Raw genomic sequence first — 21,179 nt, 5'->3', positions numbered from 1 at the left:
AAACAGTCTTCTAATTGTTTTTCTGTAGTATTACCATTTTCTAAGTTTAATAATGAACGACCAAGGTACTATGATGGACTAAGAAGACCAATTACTGTGAAATAATAAATATTTCTTTACTTAGCAGAGCATTTCAGCAAAAGATAAATAATTTGACCCTGGCTGGTGTGGCTCAGTGGATTGAGTACTGGCCTGCAAACTGAAAGGTCACTGGTTTGATTCCCAGTCAGGGCACATGCCTGGGTTGCAGGCCACGTCCCCAGTTGGGGGCGTGTGAGAGGTACCCAATCAATGTTTCTCTTGCACATAGATGTTTCTCTCCCTCTCTTTCTCCCTTGACCTCTCTCTAAAAATAAATAAAAATAAAATCTTTAAAAATAAAAAATTTTTATAAAGATAAATAATTTGAGGAACTAATACAGCCATTCTGTGGAGGGAACACAAACATTAGGAAAAACGGTTTAAACTTTTGTTTCTACTGATACACGTTCTCAGTATCTAGATCTTCAAAAATGCAGATATACAGTGATTCATGACAATATCTACTAGCAGATAACAGGGAAAACAAACAATTCAATAGTTAACCAGGTTCGTCAGAGCAGGAGGTGATTACCACTCAAGAATGTTGACAGACGAAATAAGGGACTCTCCAGGTTCCATCCTGCTGATAGCTGCGCCCTGTGCAGTTACTCATTCAGAACAGAAGTGGAAGATTAACCTACCCTCACTTCTCTTCAAACACACTGACACAGCCGCAGGCAGTCTCCTCGGTGTCTGTTCCGCATCATCCAGTCTGTTCCAGAAGCAGCCATTTCAGTCAGGACCCACATGGTCAGGTGACCATTCTTCCACCCTGCCCCACCTCCCACTTTCTGGCCAGCAACTCCCATCTAGATTAAGTCTCTCTGGTCTCTTCCTCCGGTTTTACCAAGTTCTTGCTTTCTAAAGAAGGCTCTCGTAAACTTTACTCACCTGCAGTTCACTGCACTGGGTATCACCCAAATAGCCCATCAGAGCTCTTTATAATTTCTGAAAGAGAAAGAAGGGAGTTTTTAAATACATAGTAGAAAAGACCATTGCTGATATATCAGTTCTGAAGTCTCTGTATCCAGTATTCACAGCATATGGTCTTTTGGTCCACAGTATTGCAATAAAAGGTAGTATAACCAGTCAGGGCCAAGAGTCCTGAGATCAGAGTCCCAGAGATGTAATAAGTTTGGTTGAATGTTTCTACTACTTAGCTATATGACCTTGGACAAGTCACCTGACTTCTCCAGGCCTAAAAATCCTCTTCTGGAAAATAAAGACAGGCTAGACAGAAGCAGCAGAGCACATTACAATGGAAAGAGCACACGATTTCCAAGACAGAACAACAACCAGCACCACTAACTTACCTGTCTGGTGAGGTTATGTTAGTTAGTTCACATTTCATCTTTGTAAATAACAACTATCTTGGAATTGTTACGAGAATTAAAGGACAAATGAGTTATAAAAAGCCAATGATAAGGATACTGTCCAGCATATTATACACTTGCACAGATGGTAATTATCGCCATTACCTCAGCTGTAAAGCTACATGATTTCAATTTGCCAATATTTATATTCTTAAAATATCAATAAATCAAAAACTTTACTAATCTGACAATGAAATTAACTGTTTGAGTGTTTCACTAACAATTCAATTACAGTTATCTTCAACTGATGGTAGTTTAAGATTATCAGTATTACTTAAAATCACAGGAAATAAGAGTGGAATAGTCCCTGCATAACCTCTAAACTGGTTCAGTGGCCACCCTTCCCTACCTCTCCCCCGGCTTTCACTGCGACCAGTCCAGCTCAGCAACAGAGAGACCTCCCAAAAGCCAAGACACCCACCACTGTTTTCTATGGTCAGCTCAGGGGAACACAACTAAAGATGGAGAACAGAAGCTTTTTTTTTATTCTTTCTTACTTCGTACACTTAAGGACTTCTCAAATTTGCTTACCATAGCATGCATCAGTTTTGCATAAAAATAAATGAATCAAAACAAAAATCTAAAAACAATATTAGTTACACATACTTCTTGCTAGTAGGAAGGCTGCCTTACAGAACTATTTTCACAGGAATTTCCACAAAAGAAAGCAAGGAGGCAAATTCTGATGTGCCAAGACCACCTTAAAATGTGGCACAGGAATGATAAAAATCACAAGCATTGACACTGCAGAATGGTTCAGTCAAAAAAAATATGCTATGCAATCCTTAAAGAATATGATGAAACAATCAGTTTTGGTTTTCTGTTTGTTTTTGTTCAAAAGCAAGATGAATATACAAACTCTGGTTTTACCAGACAATTTTCTGCTCTTGAAGAAACTGACCCAGTAAAATTTACACAAGTAAACAAGTTTGGTAATATGCTGAAAAACTTTCCATTTGTTTTAAACAACAGATAGCTTTAAAAAAATGTTATATGTAAGTTAAGTCTTTATGTTACATCTACAATATTATTTTTTTAAAGGACTATTAACTCAATTAAATTCAGAATTACTCAAAAGTATTACCCAGCCACCCTTGAAGTTACAGACCACTGTGTTTTATGCTCCTTCTAGCCAATGCTATGGAAATAATCCTGACTACACCCAGCAATTTAGATGAACCGTAAGCTGATGTGGCCACACTCCACACATTTCATAGCTCTCTCCTAGAAAACATTTCAAAATATTACTTAGAAATCAAATTATATTTGCATGTACACTTATCTAAGATTATGAAAATAAACAACCAGAACAATTTGCTTATAATTTTTAAATAGCCCCTCCCCCTCTCTTGTGAGTTGATAAACTTGGCCCTAAATCTTCTATTCATTTGAAACAATAGCCAAAGGACCTTATTTCTTGTGCTGGGCCTATATCTGGATCTTAAATATAGTCTGACAGACAATTATAAACTAATTTGCATTTAATATTAATACCAAGCCTACCTATTAAATAGGAAACAAAAATGCATGTATAAGATCTGGTCTACTTATTTGTAGAGGTCCCTCTGCAATATATTCTTAGCCTTTCATGAACATGCTGTATATTTTTAAACTGCACAAGGCCCTTTGCAAGTGGGAATGATTTCTGCTGTTGTTTAGCATCGCTCCCTCTCCAGGAAAACACTGAGCACTCCATACATGTACATGAACTTTAAAACAATGCAAATTAAGTATTTACGGTATCAGAAAATTAAACGTCTTGCTAATAATCGCAGAAATCAAGCTTACCAGCTGATAGAGGTACTTACTGGCTCCCAAAAACTTCAGCCTCACCTAAAAATAGTGTCCTAGCTTCCCAGCCAAAAGCACAGCCTAAAAAAGCTATGTCTTTATTGAGCTCAAAGGCACGGACTTTTACTTCACCACAACCTTCAATACTATGGTATTTCCCAGTTTAGAAGACTCTGTGTAACAACCTGTTTGGTAGCCAACCATCAACTTCACTTTGAAGGGAATATTAACACTTAACATGGTCAACAGGTGTGAAATTGTGCAAAATGCCTTGACACAACTTAGGCCAAACCCTAGCCACACAAGATTACCTATTTCTAAATAGTAAATTTTAGACGACAAACAAACAATCTCCATAGACCAAAAAGCAGATCACTAGTTCCTTTCCACAAAGTAATCTATAAATTTTTTAAAAAGCCCTGGCTGCTGTGGCTCAGCGGATTGAGCGCCGGCCTGCAAACCAAAGGGTCGCAGGTTCAAATCCCAGTCAGGGCAAATGTCTGGGTTGCAGGGCAGGTCCCCAATTGGGGGCATCTGAGAAGCAACCACACATTGATTTTCTCTCCTTCTCTTTCTCTCTCCCTTCCCCTCTCTCTAAAAATAAATAAATAAATAAATTTTAAAAAAACGATAAAAGGTTCAGATTAGGAAGTCTAAGGCATGACTATACCTCCATCTGTAAGCAGAAAATAAATTTTAAAATCCTTATCTGCTCTGCCAAGAATAAAAATAAATGTAATACACACAACCATTGCTGAGCTTCAAATACAAGCAAATGTGGTGTGTTCACTTACAAAAGGATCTTGGTTTATGTCCACCTTCCTCTCCCAAGTTTTTTTTTTAAGGCAAAATGTCAACTGTATGCTTCAATCTGGAAAAAAAATAAAAGCACCGCTTCTTCTTCTTAAACAGATGTTGTAATAGATATGAAAAAGTGTGTGAGATGATTTCAAAATCCAAATGCTACCCAGATGTGTGAAATAAATAAATAAATAAATAAAAACCTGCAGTAACCAAGCAATCTACCATGGCTTAATTTTCTCAATAAACCATAGTAAAATATGTTTAAAGTTGAGAAAATTGTTGTGAAAAATGTAACATTAGCAAACTTTTCTCCTTCTCCTCAGTACTGAATACTGTTTACTAACACAATATCAATAGTCCTTTAAATCCAAAGCATTAGAAGTTGCATTAAATAAAGCAACATTTTGAATTCACACACCACGTGTGACCAGAAAATAACAAACCAGGTTACCCCTAATAAGCTAAACAAAATTCAACACTATCATTTTTACTTCAAAAATAACTATGAGCGAGACAAGTACTATTCCATTTTCCATAAAACCAAAGCAGGAGTGACTGACGTGCCTAAAATAATTCTTTACAATGCAAAGGGTGTACTTTACAAGAGCCCCACAAACTGGGGACACACAAAATAGACACACACAATCGCTGACACTCAGCATCAAGTAAGTGATGGACACCAAAACACAGACAAAATTAAGGCATGCATTTAAAGTTACACAAGGAAATTTAAATAGGCAAATTATAATTACCCCTGGTGAAGATACTGAGCTAGGGTAGCTGCAAATAATATTTGGCTCTGGGGTTAGCTCCTCTACGGCCAAGCATGTTGGAGCCACTGAAGTTTGGTCTGTCTGACACATTTTTCCTTTCTAAATCCAGCCCTGCCCATACACCCATCTGACTGAATAAGTTATTTGGGAAATAAAGATGGACCCACGAAATTACTAGTCTCAGCCTCACCCTTATGAGTTGATTAAAATAAAAAAAGGAAAAAAGGTAAAGCATTGTTAACTGCAGACTCACCTTACACATCTCACCAGCACTGTAGTTCTTTAGTGATCAATGACTTCATCCAATCCCTCGGGTAAACAGAAAAGTAAAATGTGTCTATACATCAGTCATAGTCATAATCAGTAGCAAAGGTTTCATCAGCCTGAAGGGAAAGGGCATCTAAATTTCAAATGGAAAAAGTTACCAAAACAGTACAGTATGAAGCTTTGTAAATGAGTCTTACATACTTAAAAACAAAAAGTTGTTTTCTGTGGATAAAAAAGATTACAAAATGTTCTTTAAATCCACAACATAAAAAAAAGTCATCTCTTTCAGGATTCACTAACTTTACTTTAAAAAAAAAAAAAAGAAGAAGGAAAAGAAGAAATGAAGGAGAAGAAACTTCCTTACTATGAGCTGAGACGGTAAAATTAAGAATAAACTAGCCAGGGCAACTTCCCCCCATCCCCCGCCGCGCCCCGCCCAGGAATCCACTGTCTCTGGAGTTATACATATTCTAGTAACGATTTGCCTGAAAAGTGTAAGTTATGGGGGAGAAGGAATAACCATTGTGACTTTCAAACAAAACCTAAGGAACCTAATCCAAAAAGAACCCTTAGACCCTGGCTTCCAGCCCTGTCCGAAGGACCCTCAGCAAAGGGGAGCGTGGAGAAGACTCAAATAATTTGGGGGTGGGGGGGCGGACAGGAATCAAAGTCCCTAGACAAAACTGCAGTCCCTGAGCCCTAGGAAAGGGGAGCCTTACAGGAATCTCCGGGGAAGAACAGTCTGTTTTTATTTGTATGGAAGTGCTTGTGGCCCAAAGAGAATTTCCGAGGAGGGGGCGGAGAAAGGGGGGGGAAGAAAGTGAAGCTCAGGCGAGAGCCCTCGGCGCAGGAGGGAGGGGGCGCACCCCTGACCCACTTTTCCCGACGCCCACCCTTCGGCCCCCGCCCCACCCGGGTGGAAGTCCCAGCCCGGAGGGGGCGATCGAGCGGGGCGTGGGAGGCCCGCACGCTCCCCACCCCCAGCCGCGACCCGGAGGGAAGCGTGCAAGGAGGCTCGACTCCCCCTTGCGGAGCGCCCGGGGCTGGAAGGACCTCCCGCAGGCTCGCGGCCCGGGTCTGCACGGCCCCCTCCACCGCCTGGGCCAAGGGCGCCGCGGCCCCCAGCGGAGGGGAAGGGGACCGAGGAGGGGAAGGAGCTGTAAACAGCCCCAGCGTCCGGGCCTCGCCTCGAAGAGCCCTGCTTCTCAGGCCCCGCCGCAGGCCGCGCGGGCCCGTAGGCGGCCCTGGGGCCGCCCCTCCCGGGGCCCAGGGAAGCGGAGGGGAGTCCAGTCCCCTTCCCGGAGGGCTGCGGCACCTTGCAGAGCGGTCCCAGCAGCAGAGAAGGGGGAAGTCAGGACTTACCTGTCATTACTTTCTACGCCATCTTGGATCCACTTGTCAACGTCCCCACAAAGCATTATGGGTAAGAAAGAGCCTTTAAAGTGACTCCCCCCGCCCTCGGCCCCCGACTCCCGCCTCCGCCGCCGGCGCCGCCCCTCGGGCCGCACCTCCTGCCCGGAAAGTTGCTCCGGGTGGCGGGCTGGCCAGGGCGCTCTCAGCCCGGCCCCCTTCCCTGCTTCGGGCCATGTGCGTTTAAAAGTCGCCCCCATTCTTTAAATGTAGCTTTGGGTTTTTCTCTCCGCTGCAGCCCCTGGCCTCCCTTCCCCCCTCACTCCTCGCCTGCTCGCCAGTCCCCTTTGCCCCGCCGCCCTCCTGCCCTGGCAGACACCCCACGCCTGCATTTAATCAGTCCGAGGTTTCCCTGTGCTGGCAGCAGAGAGTTGCTCATTGATTTATTTATGCGCATTATGTGTCTGTTATTGCTCCAGATCTTCGGTGCACGGCGGCGGGCTCCTGCGACCCACTTCTCGCTCCAGGAAGCCGGGGGTCGCTTCGGGGCCCGGCAACCCCGCAGACCAGCGGGCGCTCTGACTCCCGCATCCGTGGGCCGAAAGGTTCCGGAGCCGTCGGGCTCCAGGATCTGGCGACACGGTGCCCCCAAGTCAACCAGCGTCCAAGCGCGTTTGGGAGGGGATAGGGAAAAATAATAAACAAAATGCAACTTTAACCCTGTTCATTCCCCTTCCCGCTGTCTCCTCCCCTCGGCGGGTTACGTGACCCACGACCCTCTAGGTAGGGACATCCTCCCCGAGGAATGTGGGCTCTACCGAATGCGCACTTTGACCGCCCGGGGTGCGTGCGGATCGTGACTTCCCGGGGCAGGTAACTCGGGGCACTGGCTCCGGCTCGCGTGCTGAGGCGCGCCAGCGCTCGCGGGAGGGTCCCCGGAAGGGTCCGGGGCTGAAAAGAGGGTATGCCCGCCGGGGTCTACCTGGCGCATCCCAGCGGGTTGATAAGCTCAGGCGGCCGGGCCAGCAGGGGAAGACTGCGGGCACCATTCCCGCCCAGGGCTTGCTGAGGAACGCACTGAGTCTCCAGGCTGCAACTGAGGGCGCTGGAAGTAGGGGGCGCCCAGACCCTGGCGGGAACCCCGGCGAGCGACCCCGCCGCCCGGGCCTCTGCTGGAGCCAGCGGGCTCTTCGCGGGGCAGCCGAGCAGCCTCCAGGATACTCGCCGCCGGCTTTCGGTTGTGCCGGGCGCCCTAGCGCAGTCTCCCTCGCCCCTGGCACCCGCTGGTCAGCACCCTCGCTCTGGTCTCTGCTTTGCAGACTTTGGGGACCTGCTGTGGTTGCTTTTTTGCTTTTTTTCCAAGCAAATTTTTAAAGAGGTGTCCAAGGGGAAAATGCTTCAGGACATCAATGATTGCGAAACTGCACTCGGTACAAAATGCTGTTGAATGACTGAAATTGGAAGAATGTTGGGGCGTTAACCACCCCCTCCTCCGGTGCACAGGGAGGGCTGCGGGCCGTGGGCTCCCCGAGGGTTCTGCGCTCCACCAGACCCTTGGAGAAGCCTCTCTCGAGGAACCTGGTCGGCTGCTGACACGAGCCCTGCCCCCGGGGAGCTAAAAACTCCAGGCAATTGTCGCTGCCAGATGGGAAGAGTGAGGTGTAGACTCATTAAGGGATTGGCCCGGGGTCAGCGGTGAGGGAGGGTAGGAGGCAGTGAGTCACCCCCAGCCGAGAAAGCGGTGTGCCAGGGAGGGACCTCCCCTGAGTCACCCGCTTTCTCTGAGCTACGAATGAGTTGGGTAACTGGAGCCTGGAGCCAGGTTCTTAGACGTTCCAGCGCAGGCGGCCACGCGGGGCCGTGGGCGAGGGATCCGGGACAAAGCCGGCTCTCGACCGGAGTCTGCCGCTGCCTGGTTAACGAAGGCTCCGAAATGTCCTCTTTGCGGGGTCCCGCGGTTGCTCCTTTTCCAGTTCCCCTTCAGTCACCGCTGTGCACTGATTTAATGGCTGCTTTGTGTTTACAAGACATCTCTAGGTGTGTGTGGTCAGTTTCCTGTAATTAAACATTAAATACACTGAGGGCAAGGGCTGTGCCTCTCAAGCGTTTCTTTAAGGGGGTCCCTTTCTTTGCCTACAGGCCTTGGCCCAAAGAAGCATTTAATTTATGCCCCTTCCTGACCCATTCATTCACTCCAGGGCGCATCCTAGTCCTTCCTCTCATCCCAATGCCACGTGTGGCCTGAGCTAGAAAGCCTCCTAACTCCTCTCCCAGCCTCCACCAAGACCCCTAGAGTCTATTCTCCATCTGACCAACCCAATGACATTTGTGATGTTAATGAATCTCATGACTCTGCTCAACCCCACCAAAGGTGTCCCTATCACACTTAGAATAAAACCCAAATCCCTAACCGTGGCCACAAGCTCCTGTGTGAGGGGGCTTCTGCCTCCCCTTCCTCACCATGATCCCAGCACTGGCCTTCTCTCTACTACACCCCAAGCTTCCTTCCAGAAGGAACCTTGTTCCCCAGCTCTGATGATCATCTTGTCAGCACTCAGGTGTCATCTCAAATGTCACCTCAAAGAAGACTTTCATGATCCCCTGAACCAAAGCAGGTCACTCTATTCTCTTAAACCTGTATTAGAAACTTTATCAGTTTGTCGACTGTATATTATCAGCCCCACCCTCATTGGAGTATAAGCTCTTTAAGGGCACAGACCTTGTCTGGCTTGTTCACTAAAGGTCCTCCGGACCAGGGCCTGGCACATAATAGATGCTCCGCAAATATTTGTTGAATGAATGAGCAAGCTTATCAGAGCTCGGGGCAGTGATGTAAGTGGGTGCTGAAGAAGAAGCCTGGAAAGAGCTGCCCTATCCTTCCTCTCTTCAGATCACTCCAACCGTGCACAGCTAGATGTGGGCAGATAGGAATGGAGTTGGGGGGAATAGCCCCTTGGCCACCATTAATGCTGCCCTCGTTCTGATCCTGATCTGATGAACACACAGCCCCAAATATTAATAATTCCTCAGTCACTCCGCTTGCTCTTCCCTTGTTTTCCCCTCCCCATTACACTGAGGGAGGAAAGACTCCAACTCTAGAGCTCTAGCCAATAGCTTTCTCCTGAGCTTCAGACTCTTACCCAACAACTTGCTGGCCTCTCCACTTGGCCCTCTCGTACACATCGCAAATTCTGCATGTGCAGGAGTGAATTCTTGAACTCCCCCACAGATAGGTGCTACCAGAGTCTTCCTCAGTCTTGTTATTAGCAACTCCGCCTTTAAAATTGTTCAGGCCGCCCTGACTGCTGTGGCTTAGTTGGTTGGGCATCTTTCTGCAAAGTGAAAGTTCTCCAGTTCAATTCCTGGTCAGGACATATGCCTGGGTTACGGGTTCAGCCCCCAGTTCGGGTGTGTATGAGAGGCAACCAATTGATGTTTCTCTCTTGCGTCGATATTTCTCTCTTTCTCCCTCCCTTCCCTTCTCTCTAAAGATAAATAAGTAAAATCTTTAAAATTGCTCAGGCCACATTCCCTCCTGGCTTTCTCTCAAACTCCACCTCCAACCCATCTGAAAATCCTGCTTTGCCTTTAAAATACACATTATCTGTTCATTTTCCATCACCTCCATTGTGGCCACTCTGGTCCAATTCACTAAAATCTCCTTCTCTTTGCCCCCATCCAGTATAGTCTCAATGTAGCTGCCAATACTGGCTTTGATAAAATTAAATCAAATCCTCTCCCTCCTCTCCACAGGACTCTGATATCCACTCATCTCACTCAGAGGAGAAACCTGAGTCCCGCACAATCTGCCTCTTCTCATGTCTTTGACCTTGTCTCCCACTTCTCTCCCCCTGGCTCGCTTCAGCCATAATGGGCTCCTTTTTGAGAGTTCCCTCCTCCAGTAATATATCCACATGGCTCACTCCTTTGCCTCCTTGAAGGGTTTGCTCACCTCAATGAGTCCCTTTCTCATTATTCAATTTAAAATTTCAGTATTCCTTAACACACATTCTACATTCCCCTTCTTTTTCATTTTCCATAGCATCTATTGCCTCCTAACATAATAAGGAATTTGTTTAGTTATTCAGTTTCTTGTCTGTCTCTCTCCCTGCAAAGTGTCAGCTTGCTGATCACCAGAAGCGTGTGTTTGTTGCTGAGAATTACATTTCCCAGCTGTGCCCTTGCGTCTGGCTGGGACCGTGTGACTAGTTCTTGCAAATGGAGTTAGAGCAAAAGTGCGACTCTGGATGGGCATGTGGAAATCTGCCTGACCAAAACTACACATATTGGACTCTGAGCTGATCGGACAATAGACCCTTAGTATGCGAAACCACTGAGAACTTGTGATCTATTTGTTATGGCATTCAGCACCTTCATGACTACGTCTTGGTTACTCCAGCCCACTAGAATGGAGGCTCAATGAAAGCAAGGACTTAATGCGGGTTTTGATCATTACTGTGTCTATTCTCAGTGCCCAGAACAGAGTTTGGCAAAACAAATAGGTACCTAATAAATATTTGTTGAGTGAATGAATGAATTGCCTTTTCCACTACCAATCATGAACATTGGTGAGTAGTTGGCAAAGAAAGGATGATAGGAAAGGATTTTTGTTGTTGTTAAGAAGTAGAAACTATGGCTTTCTAGAGATTCATTGGCAACAAGACTTTGGTAAAACTAAAGAAAGTTCCCTTGAATTTTGTTCTCCTCTGTTTTCACTTTTTTCTTTTCTTCTGCCGGTTCCCAAGTCTCTATTCCACTGAAATCCTCCTTCACTCTCTCTCTCTCCTTTTCCCCCTCCTTTTTCCTTCATGGAGTTCCTTTTCTTCTCTGTAAGTGCTCAGCCAAGATATCTACTCTAAATCACTTAAAATATAGTAGTGGGAGATAACATGAGTTAAAAAAATAAATAACTATTAAGTCCTTTAACTCCTATGCTCCCCTTGTACTTTTTAGCTCAACTTAATTTCTACTTGAGATATAGAAAAGAAGTGATGGTGGATCAGGGGATTCAGACTAATCCTCCCATGAGGACAGCTAAATCAAAATGGGCAACATATTCTTCAAAACATCTGCTTGGACACATCTGGAAGGTTAACAAAAGTGAAAAACTACCAGGGGTAGACAGCATAGGGAGGCGATTCTGAAATTTGGGGTCCTTGTTCCCTAGGGCCCTGGGCTACTGAAAGCAATTGAAATCAAGAGTAAATGTCACTTCATACCCATTAGGATAGTCATTATCCAAAAAACAGAACATAGAAAAGGGTGGCAAGGATGTGGAGAAATCAGAACCCTGCACATTGCTAGTGGAAATGAAAAATGGTGTAGCCGCTATGGAAAATGCTGTGGCTGTTCCTCAAAAAAATTAAACAGAATTACCATATGACCCAGCCATCTCACTTTGGCATATGCACCCAAAAGAACTGAAAGCGAGGACTCCAACGGATATTGTACACATGTTCCTAGAAGCCTTATTCACAATAGCAAAAGGGTGGAAGCAACCCAAGTGTCCATCAACAGATGAATGGATTAAAAAGCATGGTATATCCATGCAATGGAATATTATTCAGCCTTAAGAAGGAAGGAAATGCTGACACAGGTTACAATGGGATGAACCTTGAGGACATTATACTAAGTGAAATAAGCCAGTCACAGAAAACAAATTACTACATGATTCAATTTACACGAGGTACCTAGAGCAGTCAATCAAATTCATAGCAAGTAGAAAGAAGGGTGGTTGCCAGGGGCTGGAAGGAGGGGAGAATGGGGAATTGTTAAATGGGTGTAGAGTTTTAAACTTTGCAAGACCAATAGAGCTCTGGAGCTCAATTGCTAACAATGTGAATATTGAAAACTAGTGACTATACACTTAAAGATGATTAAAATGGTAAATTCTATGTGATGTGTTTTTACCACAATAAAAAAAGTGAAAATAAATGTAATGTTGATGATGAATTGTATGTTATGTGTGTTTTAACAAAACTTTTAAAGTAAAAACAAAAACTTAGAAAGACAATCCATGCCCTGGCCCGGCAGAGCACCATCCTGAGATGCCATGGCTATGGATTCGATCCCCTGTCAGGGCACACACAAGAACCAACCAGTGAGTGCATAAATAAGTGGAACAACAAACTGATGTTTCTCTCTCCCCCTCTAAAATCGATAAATAAAATCTTTAAAAAAAGAAAAAGAAACCATGTAAAAATTAAAAGAAAGTAAGCTTTATGACAAAAAGCCTCCTAGAAATAAAAAGCAAAAACATGGCCAGACTTGTAAGGAGATAGAGACAAATCTATAATTATAGTGGAAGATATTTTTTTAATCAGTAACCTAGTGTTAGAAAAAGCAGATGAAAAACTAGTGAGAAACAGATTTGAACAAGTAGATAAGCTAATTTACCTAACAGTAGATATACGCAGGATGGGGCAAAAGTATGTTTATAGTTGTTCATATAGAAAAAATATGTAATAATTAATAATAATACAAGAATAAACTCTGTGTTTCCTGTACTCCCAACTGTAGACCTCCTTTTGCCTCACCCTGGATAGAGCATCGCACTCACCACTGCAGATCACAGATTCTTCTCCGGTGTACATGGAATGTTTATGACAATGCGAGACAATGTAGCAAGTCTCAACGAGCTCCAAGTGATCTAAATCATACAGGTACATTCTCAGACAGTGATGCCGTTCAGCTAGAAAATAAGGGGAAAAAACGTAGTTTTCAAATAGGTAGGGAAGTAGTTGTTCCTTGCTAGTTTTGTTAGTTTGCACAAAGTGATTTCTTAAGGTGTATATGATGACTTAATATATATATACATGTATACATTGTAAAATGATTACCACAATCAAGTTAATTAATACATCCATCAACTTACATACCGCTTTGTGGGGGTGGGGTAAGAACACTTAAAATCTTCTCTATTAGCAAATGTCAAGTATACAATACAGTATTGTTAACTATAGTCACCATATCATACATTGGGTCCCCAGAACTTGTCACCTTATAAATGAAAGTTGTACCCTTGACAACATCTCCCCATGTCCCCCACCTGGCAGCCCCTGGCAGCCATAGTTCTACTTTCTGGTTCTAAAAGTTTCGCTTTTTTTCAGATTCCACACATAAGTGAGATTATACAGTATTTGTCTTTCTGGGTCTGGCTTATTTCACGTAGGATAATGCCCTCCAGGCTCATCCCTGTTGTTTTTGCTCTTCCGTTTTTTCTTATCTCTGCCCGCTTTCCACCTCTGTCCTAGTCGGATTTTCCATGTGTCTGTGTACGAGTGCACAGGCACCTCTGGGGCTGCCTTTGCCTCGGTTCTCTGGCCTTTTTGCAGGCTCCTCTTTGCTGAGTCTGCATTTCTGCAGGCCATCCTCAAACTGTTCGGGACAGGAAGTAGGCTTCCTGGGGTCCTGAATCAGCAGAGAAGGAAGGAAATAACGGCCAGGGAACTGTCAAAGAGGAAGAAGCCAGCTTGAAGGCAGAATCCATACTTCTAAAGACAGGTCTAGGAGAAGATTCACACGTGCCGTGCCTGGGGTCCATTGTCAGCGCAGCACAAACTGCAGCAAGGCCCCGGCAGAGCTATTTCCTTTAACTAAATGACCCTGGGCAAGGTCCTTGCCTCTCCCTGCTGTAGTTTCCTCATCTATGAAATGGGGATGATAAAATAGCCTTCCCACTGATTGTTACGAGGATTACAGGTATCTCAAACCATGGCTTGAATAAAGTAAATCTGTCACACGTTTAGCTTTTACTAACTTTCAAAGATTTTGGTTTTAAAGTGAGGAATTTAGAAAAAAAAAACAACACTCGTTTATTTTCTTCCTGCCTTTCATCTCCCACATTCCAGTGTATAACTCATATCAAACAAACCAAACAAACCGGAAACACCCTGGCGGTCTCTCTGAAGCATTTGCAATCGGACCAAGATTTCTTCCATAGGAAAATGACACCCAAATAGAATAACGTGTCTGAGGATATTTTCATTCCAGGTTCTATTGCAACTGGAAGTGGCATTTAGGGCCCACCAACAAGCCGGACTCCCAGACTTCTGGGAAGTTGAAAGCTCAGAGTGGAGCTTCTCGATCAGTGGTGTCAACAAGAAATGCATAGTTTGGTGATGAGTCCTCATGGGGGAAGCCTGCTTTCTAGAAGTGTTCGGATGGACTGGAACAAGCCCAGGCGACAAGATAAGGGGCATGGCCTTGGTTTACCATGAGATCTTGGCTAATTGCTTCATTTCCCTGGGCCTTCCTGCCCGGCAAATTGGGGTGTTGGACTAAATGGTCTTTAAAGTTCCTTCTCTTCAATGATTAAGGATTTTACTCTCTTAATATCACAGAAACAACAACAAAAAAAGTAGTTATGAGGGTTTTGGCTAAGAACTAGCTAGGAAAAAATATAGGCCCCTGAGGTCCTTCTTTTTACAAAACAAAGTATGTTTTAATTATAAGTCAAATTTCAGTTTAAGGGAGAAAACAACCCTCAGGCATTTTCTGTTCTATTTAGTTTAACTTTAATCTCTTTCTTCAGCAGAAAGGTTCAGGAAGGTTTTTACACTACCTACCTACAGACCAAGTTACACACATAAGAGGACTCCCTGAAGCCCATTTGCCATTTTTACCTAAAATCACTGCAAAGAAAGAAAATTCCCTGTTCCAGTGACTTGAGTACATCTCTCGTGCCATTTCTGATGCTATAGGGTTAATCCAGAACAAAGAGAATGACAAAGTGCAAAGGCTTTTTTTTTTTTTTTTATGGATTCCACATTCATAACCAAGTACTTGGCAACCTGCCCTCTCACATGTTACAACACAAAAATGTGTTGCCTTCAGTATGTTTTTAATAGGCCAAGCAGTTTGTTTGATTGCTGTGCTTGGGACTAGACTCAGAGACACCAGAACTTTCCCACTGCATTGTCACTGCTACGGTTAGCATCTTGGTTTCCCTCGTCCTTCCGAAGAACAGTTTGGGGATACAAGGTAATGATTTTCTGAGGCCTACTACAGGCCTGTGATCATGGCCTGAACTCTTCAAAGGCATCTGCATCCAGACTTGCAAAATATTTTGCAAAACTTGCAAAAAAATCACCAGTTTTGGATTTTGAAATTACTGGGCACAGGCCAGGGTCTACAGTTGTGACATTCTCATGAGTGGGGTGGAGATTTCTATAAACAAAGCAAACTCCAATCTCTGCAGCCTTCTGTAGAAATATTTATACCCGAAGAGAAAGGTCTCTTCCAGTTCTAGGATGCTGTCATGTAAACATTTTACTATAAATGAAGTGCCTGTGAACAAACTTGCCCATCCCCGACGAAACTTCAAGTGTGCAGTATTACCTAAGCACATCTTTTTACCCCAAAGGCTTGGCTGAAAGGTCACTGTCCTTTTTGATTCTCCTCACAAGCAAAGAAGCAAATGTCTATTGGGTGTAAGGCAGTTCTTTTTTAACAAGAGGCCTAAAAAAATAAATCTCTTGACTCAAAAGCCTTATGAGCAGCTTTATGGTGCTCAGCAGACCTCCTCAGAGCCGCAACAATGGGCCCTCCAATCATAGTCAGCCACGGTGTCCCAGAAGACAGCCACAACGCTGTGGGGTGATTTAGGAGGAGTTATTCCTCCTTGTCCGCAGCTGGGTTTCTTTTCAGGATAGCCTAATTTTTTTTCTGGCCCTTGTACCACGTTCACTCACCTTATTTAGTTATAGAAAGGCTTTACTTGAAGTCAGAGAATCTCCAGCACTTGCATCAGATAAAGCTGCCCTTCCCAGAACTCCCCTTACAGATAAGTAAGAAGCCACAGCCCCAGGGACCTGAGAGCCAGCCCCAGACAGGCTGGAGCTGCTGAACTTGACCATCCTGTTATTCCTGATCTCTCCCTTGCTGGGCCCCGCTAACCCTTCCTTCCCTGTCTCCTGACTTCCTCCTCTTCCCTCTCTCACTGTTCATTTGGGGTCATACTCACTTATACCACAGCTCTTAAGCAATGGTCTTCACTGTGTTTCATCCTACTTTCTAGAGCATTCTCAGGGTTGTTCTTCCACTTCCGTGTGCTAAGCCACCTACCTGCAATTTAATATTTTGTGCCACCAAGCAGTCCCAATATTGTCACTTGAGTCACAGTTGCAAAACTTTTCTTATTGATTATTTTTACCTTGCTTTGAAATATGGGCTTGTGACACACCCCAATATCCAGTCTCTTCCTCCTTGATTTTTGGATGGAATAAGGCTGCCCAGACTGCAAATGACAGCCTCTCACGCAGTGGGAAGTTGCCCTGGAGCAAAGAGATATAACCAGAACTGTTGTGTGCAGTGTTCAGAAAATATCCTTAAAATGGGCATGGGGTACCCTTCTTTGCTCCTTCCTAGTTCTTACTGATTAGAAAAATATGAATGTGCTACCTAGAGCTTGAACAGCTCCTCCTTTCCCCTCTCCTTAAAAATAAAATTAAAATTAAATAAAGTAAAATAGAATAGAATAATAAAATACAAAACCTTCATACACTACCATTAGCTAACCTATAGAGTGGTTTCGGGTTGTGGCAGTTGCCCCCAATGATGTCCTTTATGACAGTCTTTTGCTGTGTCTTTCTAGCCTTCTTCAATCTGGAAAAATGATCTGTCTTGCCCGGTCTTTCATAGCCTTGACATTTTTGAGAAGTAGGTTATATTATAAAATGTCCCTCACTTTGGCTACATCAGATGCTTTTCTCATGATTAGATTCAGTTTGCGTGTTTGTTATTCTCAGCACATCATATCAGAAGGCAGATGGTAGCAATTTGGTCTCATTACTTGTGATGTTAACTTTGATCATTGGTCAGAATGGTGTCCGCCAGGCTTCTCCACCCAAAGTTACTATTTGCTCTTTGTACAATTACTAAATATCTTGGGGAGAGATATTTTGAGACTGCGCACTATCCTGTTAATCCTTCAACTTTCACCCACTGATTTTATCATCTATTGATGATTTTTGCATAAATTAATTATTACTACGATGGTTGCCCAGCAGTGATATTATAACACATTCTTTTGTATGTTATTTTCCAAGGAGGGCTGAAATTTATTTATTTTTAACTTTATTTATTTACTTGTTAAACCACCTTATTGACACGTGAGGACTGCAATTTAGAACATGAAAGCACATGGGGATTGTTTCCATGAACACTATGAATAAAAATAATTTACATATTGAGAAATCTCCTTTTTGAGCCCAGAGCATGTCTGGCATTACGTTGGACTCTGAGATTCAAAAGCAAATGAGGCAGCGCTGACCCGCGTGGCTCAGTTGTTTGGGTGACGTCCCGCAAACCAAAAGGTCACCCGTTCAATTCCTGGTCTGGGCACGTGCCTGGGTTGCGAGTTTGGTCCCTGTTTGGGGCGCGTACGAGAGGCAACTGACCAATGTTTCTCACATGGGTGTTTTTCTCCATCTGTTTCTACCTCACTTAAAAAATAAATAAATAAATAAAGCAAAGGAGACAGCTCCAAGATACTTACACACAGCACACACACACACACGTCTGAACAGACATGTCCTCTATAACATGGGAAGGGCCGCCCCAGGTGGTTTACAAACAGGTGCTTTGATTCTACTTATGTGAGGAATCAAAAAAAAAAAAGACAAATGAATAAAAATAGATACAGAACCACAGATAAAGAAAACGACCTGATGGTTGCCAAAGGAAGTGGGGTGAGAGAATGGGAATAAAATAAAAGTGTTAGGACACCTGGTGGCACTTTGTCACTATACCACATCCAAACAAACAAATAAATAAATAAATAAAATGGAAAAATTTTTTAAAGAGGAGGTATAAAACTGGGAAAATATTGCAATAAAATTTATTCCTCAAATGAAAAAGACTGGTATATGTTGGAAAGTATATCATTCCTTTTTTTTTTTTTTAAGAACCAGGTGCTTTGTTTGGTAGGAGTGGGGACTCTGTTGAGTGCAATGAGGGAACCCACATTGCTCTCTCATAAAAATATTTTGCAACATTGACCTCTATGTAAGATAAGGAGCTTTCTGAGAGGCAACCACGTGAACCCTGTCTTCTATCTTTGATGTGTCTGAGGAACTTGGGTGCCTGGACAGAGGCAGGACTACAGACGCCTTAAGAAAGGTCTCACTTTAAGGAAAGAAAGAATTGGCTGGGTGAGGCAGCCTGCCCATCCCAAGACCTCCGTAGTCTCAGCACCCTACTTTTGGAGGCATCACCTAACAGCGTGTCACATGTAAAATACACCCACATGCCGTATTACATTAATTTATATGTATTTATATTGGTTTTATGTCAATTGGTTTTTGGTTAGTTGACATTTTATCAGCATTATTTTGAATACATTTCTACAGTTTAAAGTCAATACAGTTTGGGGGGCACCTGAGATCTTTTTTTTTTTTTTTTTTTTTTTTTTTATTTTGGTTTTTCAATTACAGTTGTCCCCTTTTCCCCCATCTGAGATCTTTTTGTAGGCTCTTGCAGAGCTCATAGGCCCCAGGAACTGCACCTGAAGTACCTAATGAGTTTTTTTTTAGTGGAAAGAAGTTTTATTTCCTTTATCTCAGAGACAAATGTCCCCGAGCAAATCAAACTTACTTCTTAACAAAACAAAGTTTAATGAGATATAATTTACATACCATAATATTCACCCATTTAAAGTGTACAATTTGGGAGGGGGGAGCAATGGGGGGAAAAATGGGACAACTGTAATTGAAAAACTAAAAAATAAAAGGAAAAAAAAAAGTGTATAATTTAATGGTCTTTAGTACATTCACAGAGCTGCATAACCATCACCACTATCTAATTTTAGAATATTTCATCACTTCACAAAGAAACTTTGTACCCACTTAAAGTCACTCTCTGTCCTGCCCCCAGCCTCTGGCAACTGCTAAACTACTCTCTGTCTCTAGAGATTTGCCTTTTATAGATGTTTCTATATGGGATCATATAGTATGTGGTCTTTCTTTCATGACTGGCTTCTTTCAACTTAGCCTGATGTTTGGAGGTTCATTCATGTTGTAGCATATACCAGTACTTCATTCATTTTTTTAAAAAAGATTTTATTTATTTAATCTTAAAAAGGAAGGGAGGGAGAAAGAGAGGGAGAAAAACATCCATGTGTGGTTGCCTCTCATGCACCCCCAACTGGGGACCAGGCCCACACCCAGGCATGTGCCCCAACAGGGAATCAAACCAGCAACCCCTTGGTTTGCAGGCTGATATTCAATCCACTGAGCCGCACCAGCCAGGGCTGTCCTTCATTCATTTTTGTTAGTGATTAACATTACATCGTATGGATATAACACATTTTATTTACCCATTCACCCGTTGATACGCAGTTGAGTTGTTTCTGCTTTCTGACTACTGTGAGCAGTGCTGCTATAAACGTTCTGTGCAAGTCTTTGTGTGGACGTAATTTTCATTTCTCTAGGGGTGGAATTGCTGAGTCATGTGGGAACATTTTGAGAAATTGCCAGACTGTATTCCACAGCGATTGCACCATTTTACATTCCCACCAGCAGTGAACGAAGGCTCCACTCTCCTTACATCTTCACCGGCACTTTCTATTCTAGCCATCCTTGTAGGTTAAACTGGAAACTCATTTTGGTTTTAATTTGCACTTCCCTAATGACTAGTGATGTTGAACATCTTTTTTATTCTTTTACTTAAAAAAAAAAAAGTCATTAACTTACTTATTTTAGGGAGAGGTAAGAGAGGGAGAAAAGGAGGAAGAGAAACATCAATGTGAGAGAGAAACATTCATCAGCTGGCTCCTCTCTGCATCTTGACCAGCGACCGAGCCCGCAACCCAAGCCATGCGCCCTTCACTTTGCCAGAGGACCCCCACCAACTGAGCCATACCAGTGGGGCTGTTTACTTACTTTTCAATAAGTTTAAGTCCTTGAGGGACCCAGCATTACACAGATTCAGTGTCCAATGGCCTTAGCAGGAAGGTCGCTTTGGAATTCAGCAGGAGCCAGTCACTGTTTCCATGAGCAGGAGTCACCTTTGCCCTGATTGCTCTGGTTTTGTGTGGTTTGCCCCCAGGAGTCACTGTGCTGTTCTTTGCTTTGTACACGCAGAAGCACATCTCTTGCCTAGATGGAATTCAGTTTCGTCTTGAGCATCAACACCCTCAACTTTAAGAGGAGCTTGGGTGCTCCCTCTGGTTCCAGAGACCATGCTTATAGCCGGCAAAAATGGCCTCAGACCACAGTCTTCCAGACGTATTTGTCCATGTAGAAGTCCTGTTTCTGGCAGGCTCCCCAGGCTCCAAGATGGCAGGAAAAGGGAACATCATTTGATGTGCTTATTGACTTAGTATATCTTCTTTGAGAAATGTTTATTGAAATTCTTTGCCCATTTGTAACTGGATTATATATAAAGAGTCCTTTATATATTCTGGATGTAAGTCCCTTATCAGTTATATAATATAATATTTTTTGCCCATTCAGTGGGTTGTCTTTTCACTTGCTTTATGATGTCCTTTGAAATATAAAAGTTTTAAATTCTGATAAAGTCCCATTTATAAATTCTTCTATTGTTTGTGCTTTTGGTGTCGTGTCTAAAAAATCATTACCTAACACAAGGTCTTACACATTTATTCCTATGTTTTTCTGTTAATTATTTCATACTGATTATGCTATTACCATCATTCTGATTTTTTCCCCTCCACCAGCACCCCCTCTCCCTCAGGCAATCCCCCCAACATTGTTCATGTCCGTGGGTCATGTGTATAAGT

General features: G+C 43.4%; 2 protein-coding genes across 4 annotated transcripts in view; one reads left to right on the top strand and one right to left on the bottom strand.

Moving 5' to 3' along the window:
* HELZ (helicase with zinc finger) overlaps positions 1–6,493 on the bottom strand; it is a 129,279-nt gene extending 122,786 nt beyond the window's left edge. For all 3 annotated transcript variants that reach the window (XM_090291094.1, XM_090291096.1, XM_090291095.1), the window contains exons 1-3: positions 6,452–6,493; positions 5,076–5,131; positions 973–1,029 (exon numbers count right to left, since the gene is read on the bottom strand). The gene's annotated coding sequence lies outside the window, so the exon portion shown is untranslated. The remainder of the gene's footprint in view (positions 1–972; positions 1,030–5,075; positions 5,132–6,451) is intronic.
* On the top strand, positions 5,115–7,157 carry LOC149998845 (uncharacterized). Its single transcript, XM_090257579.1, has 3 exons — positions 5,115–5,136; positions 5,869–6,512; positions 6,919–7,157. Exons 1-3 carry the CDS (start codon positions 5,115–5,117, stop codon positions 7,135–7,137), a joined length of 885 nt encoding a protein of 294 aa, XP_090113705.1. The 3' UTR covers positions 7,138–7,157.
* The last annotated feature ends 14,022 nt before the right edge of the window (positions 7,158–21,179 follow it).

This window comes from Furipterus horrens, unplaced genomic scaffold (genome assembly GCF_987537825.1).
Source record: "Furipterus horrens unplaced genomic scaffold, mFurHor1.1.pri manual_scaffold_11, whole genome shotgun sequence".
NCBI classification, from domain to species: Eukaryota; Metazoa; Chordata; class Mammalia; order Chiroptera; family Furipteridae; genus Furipterus; species Furipterus horrens.
The sequence above is the reverse complement of the archived record's forward strand: the minus strand, read 5'-3'. Positions and strand labels throughout refer to the sequence as shown.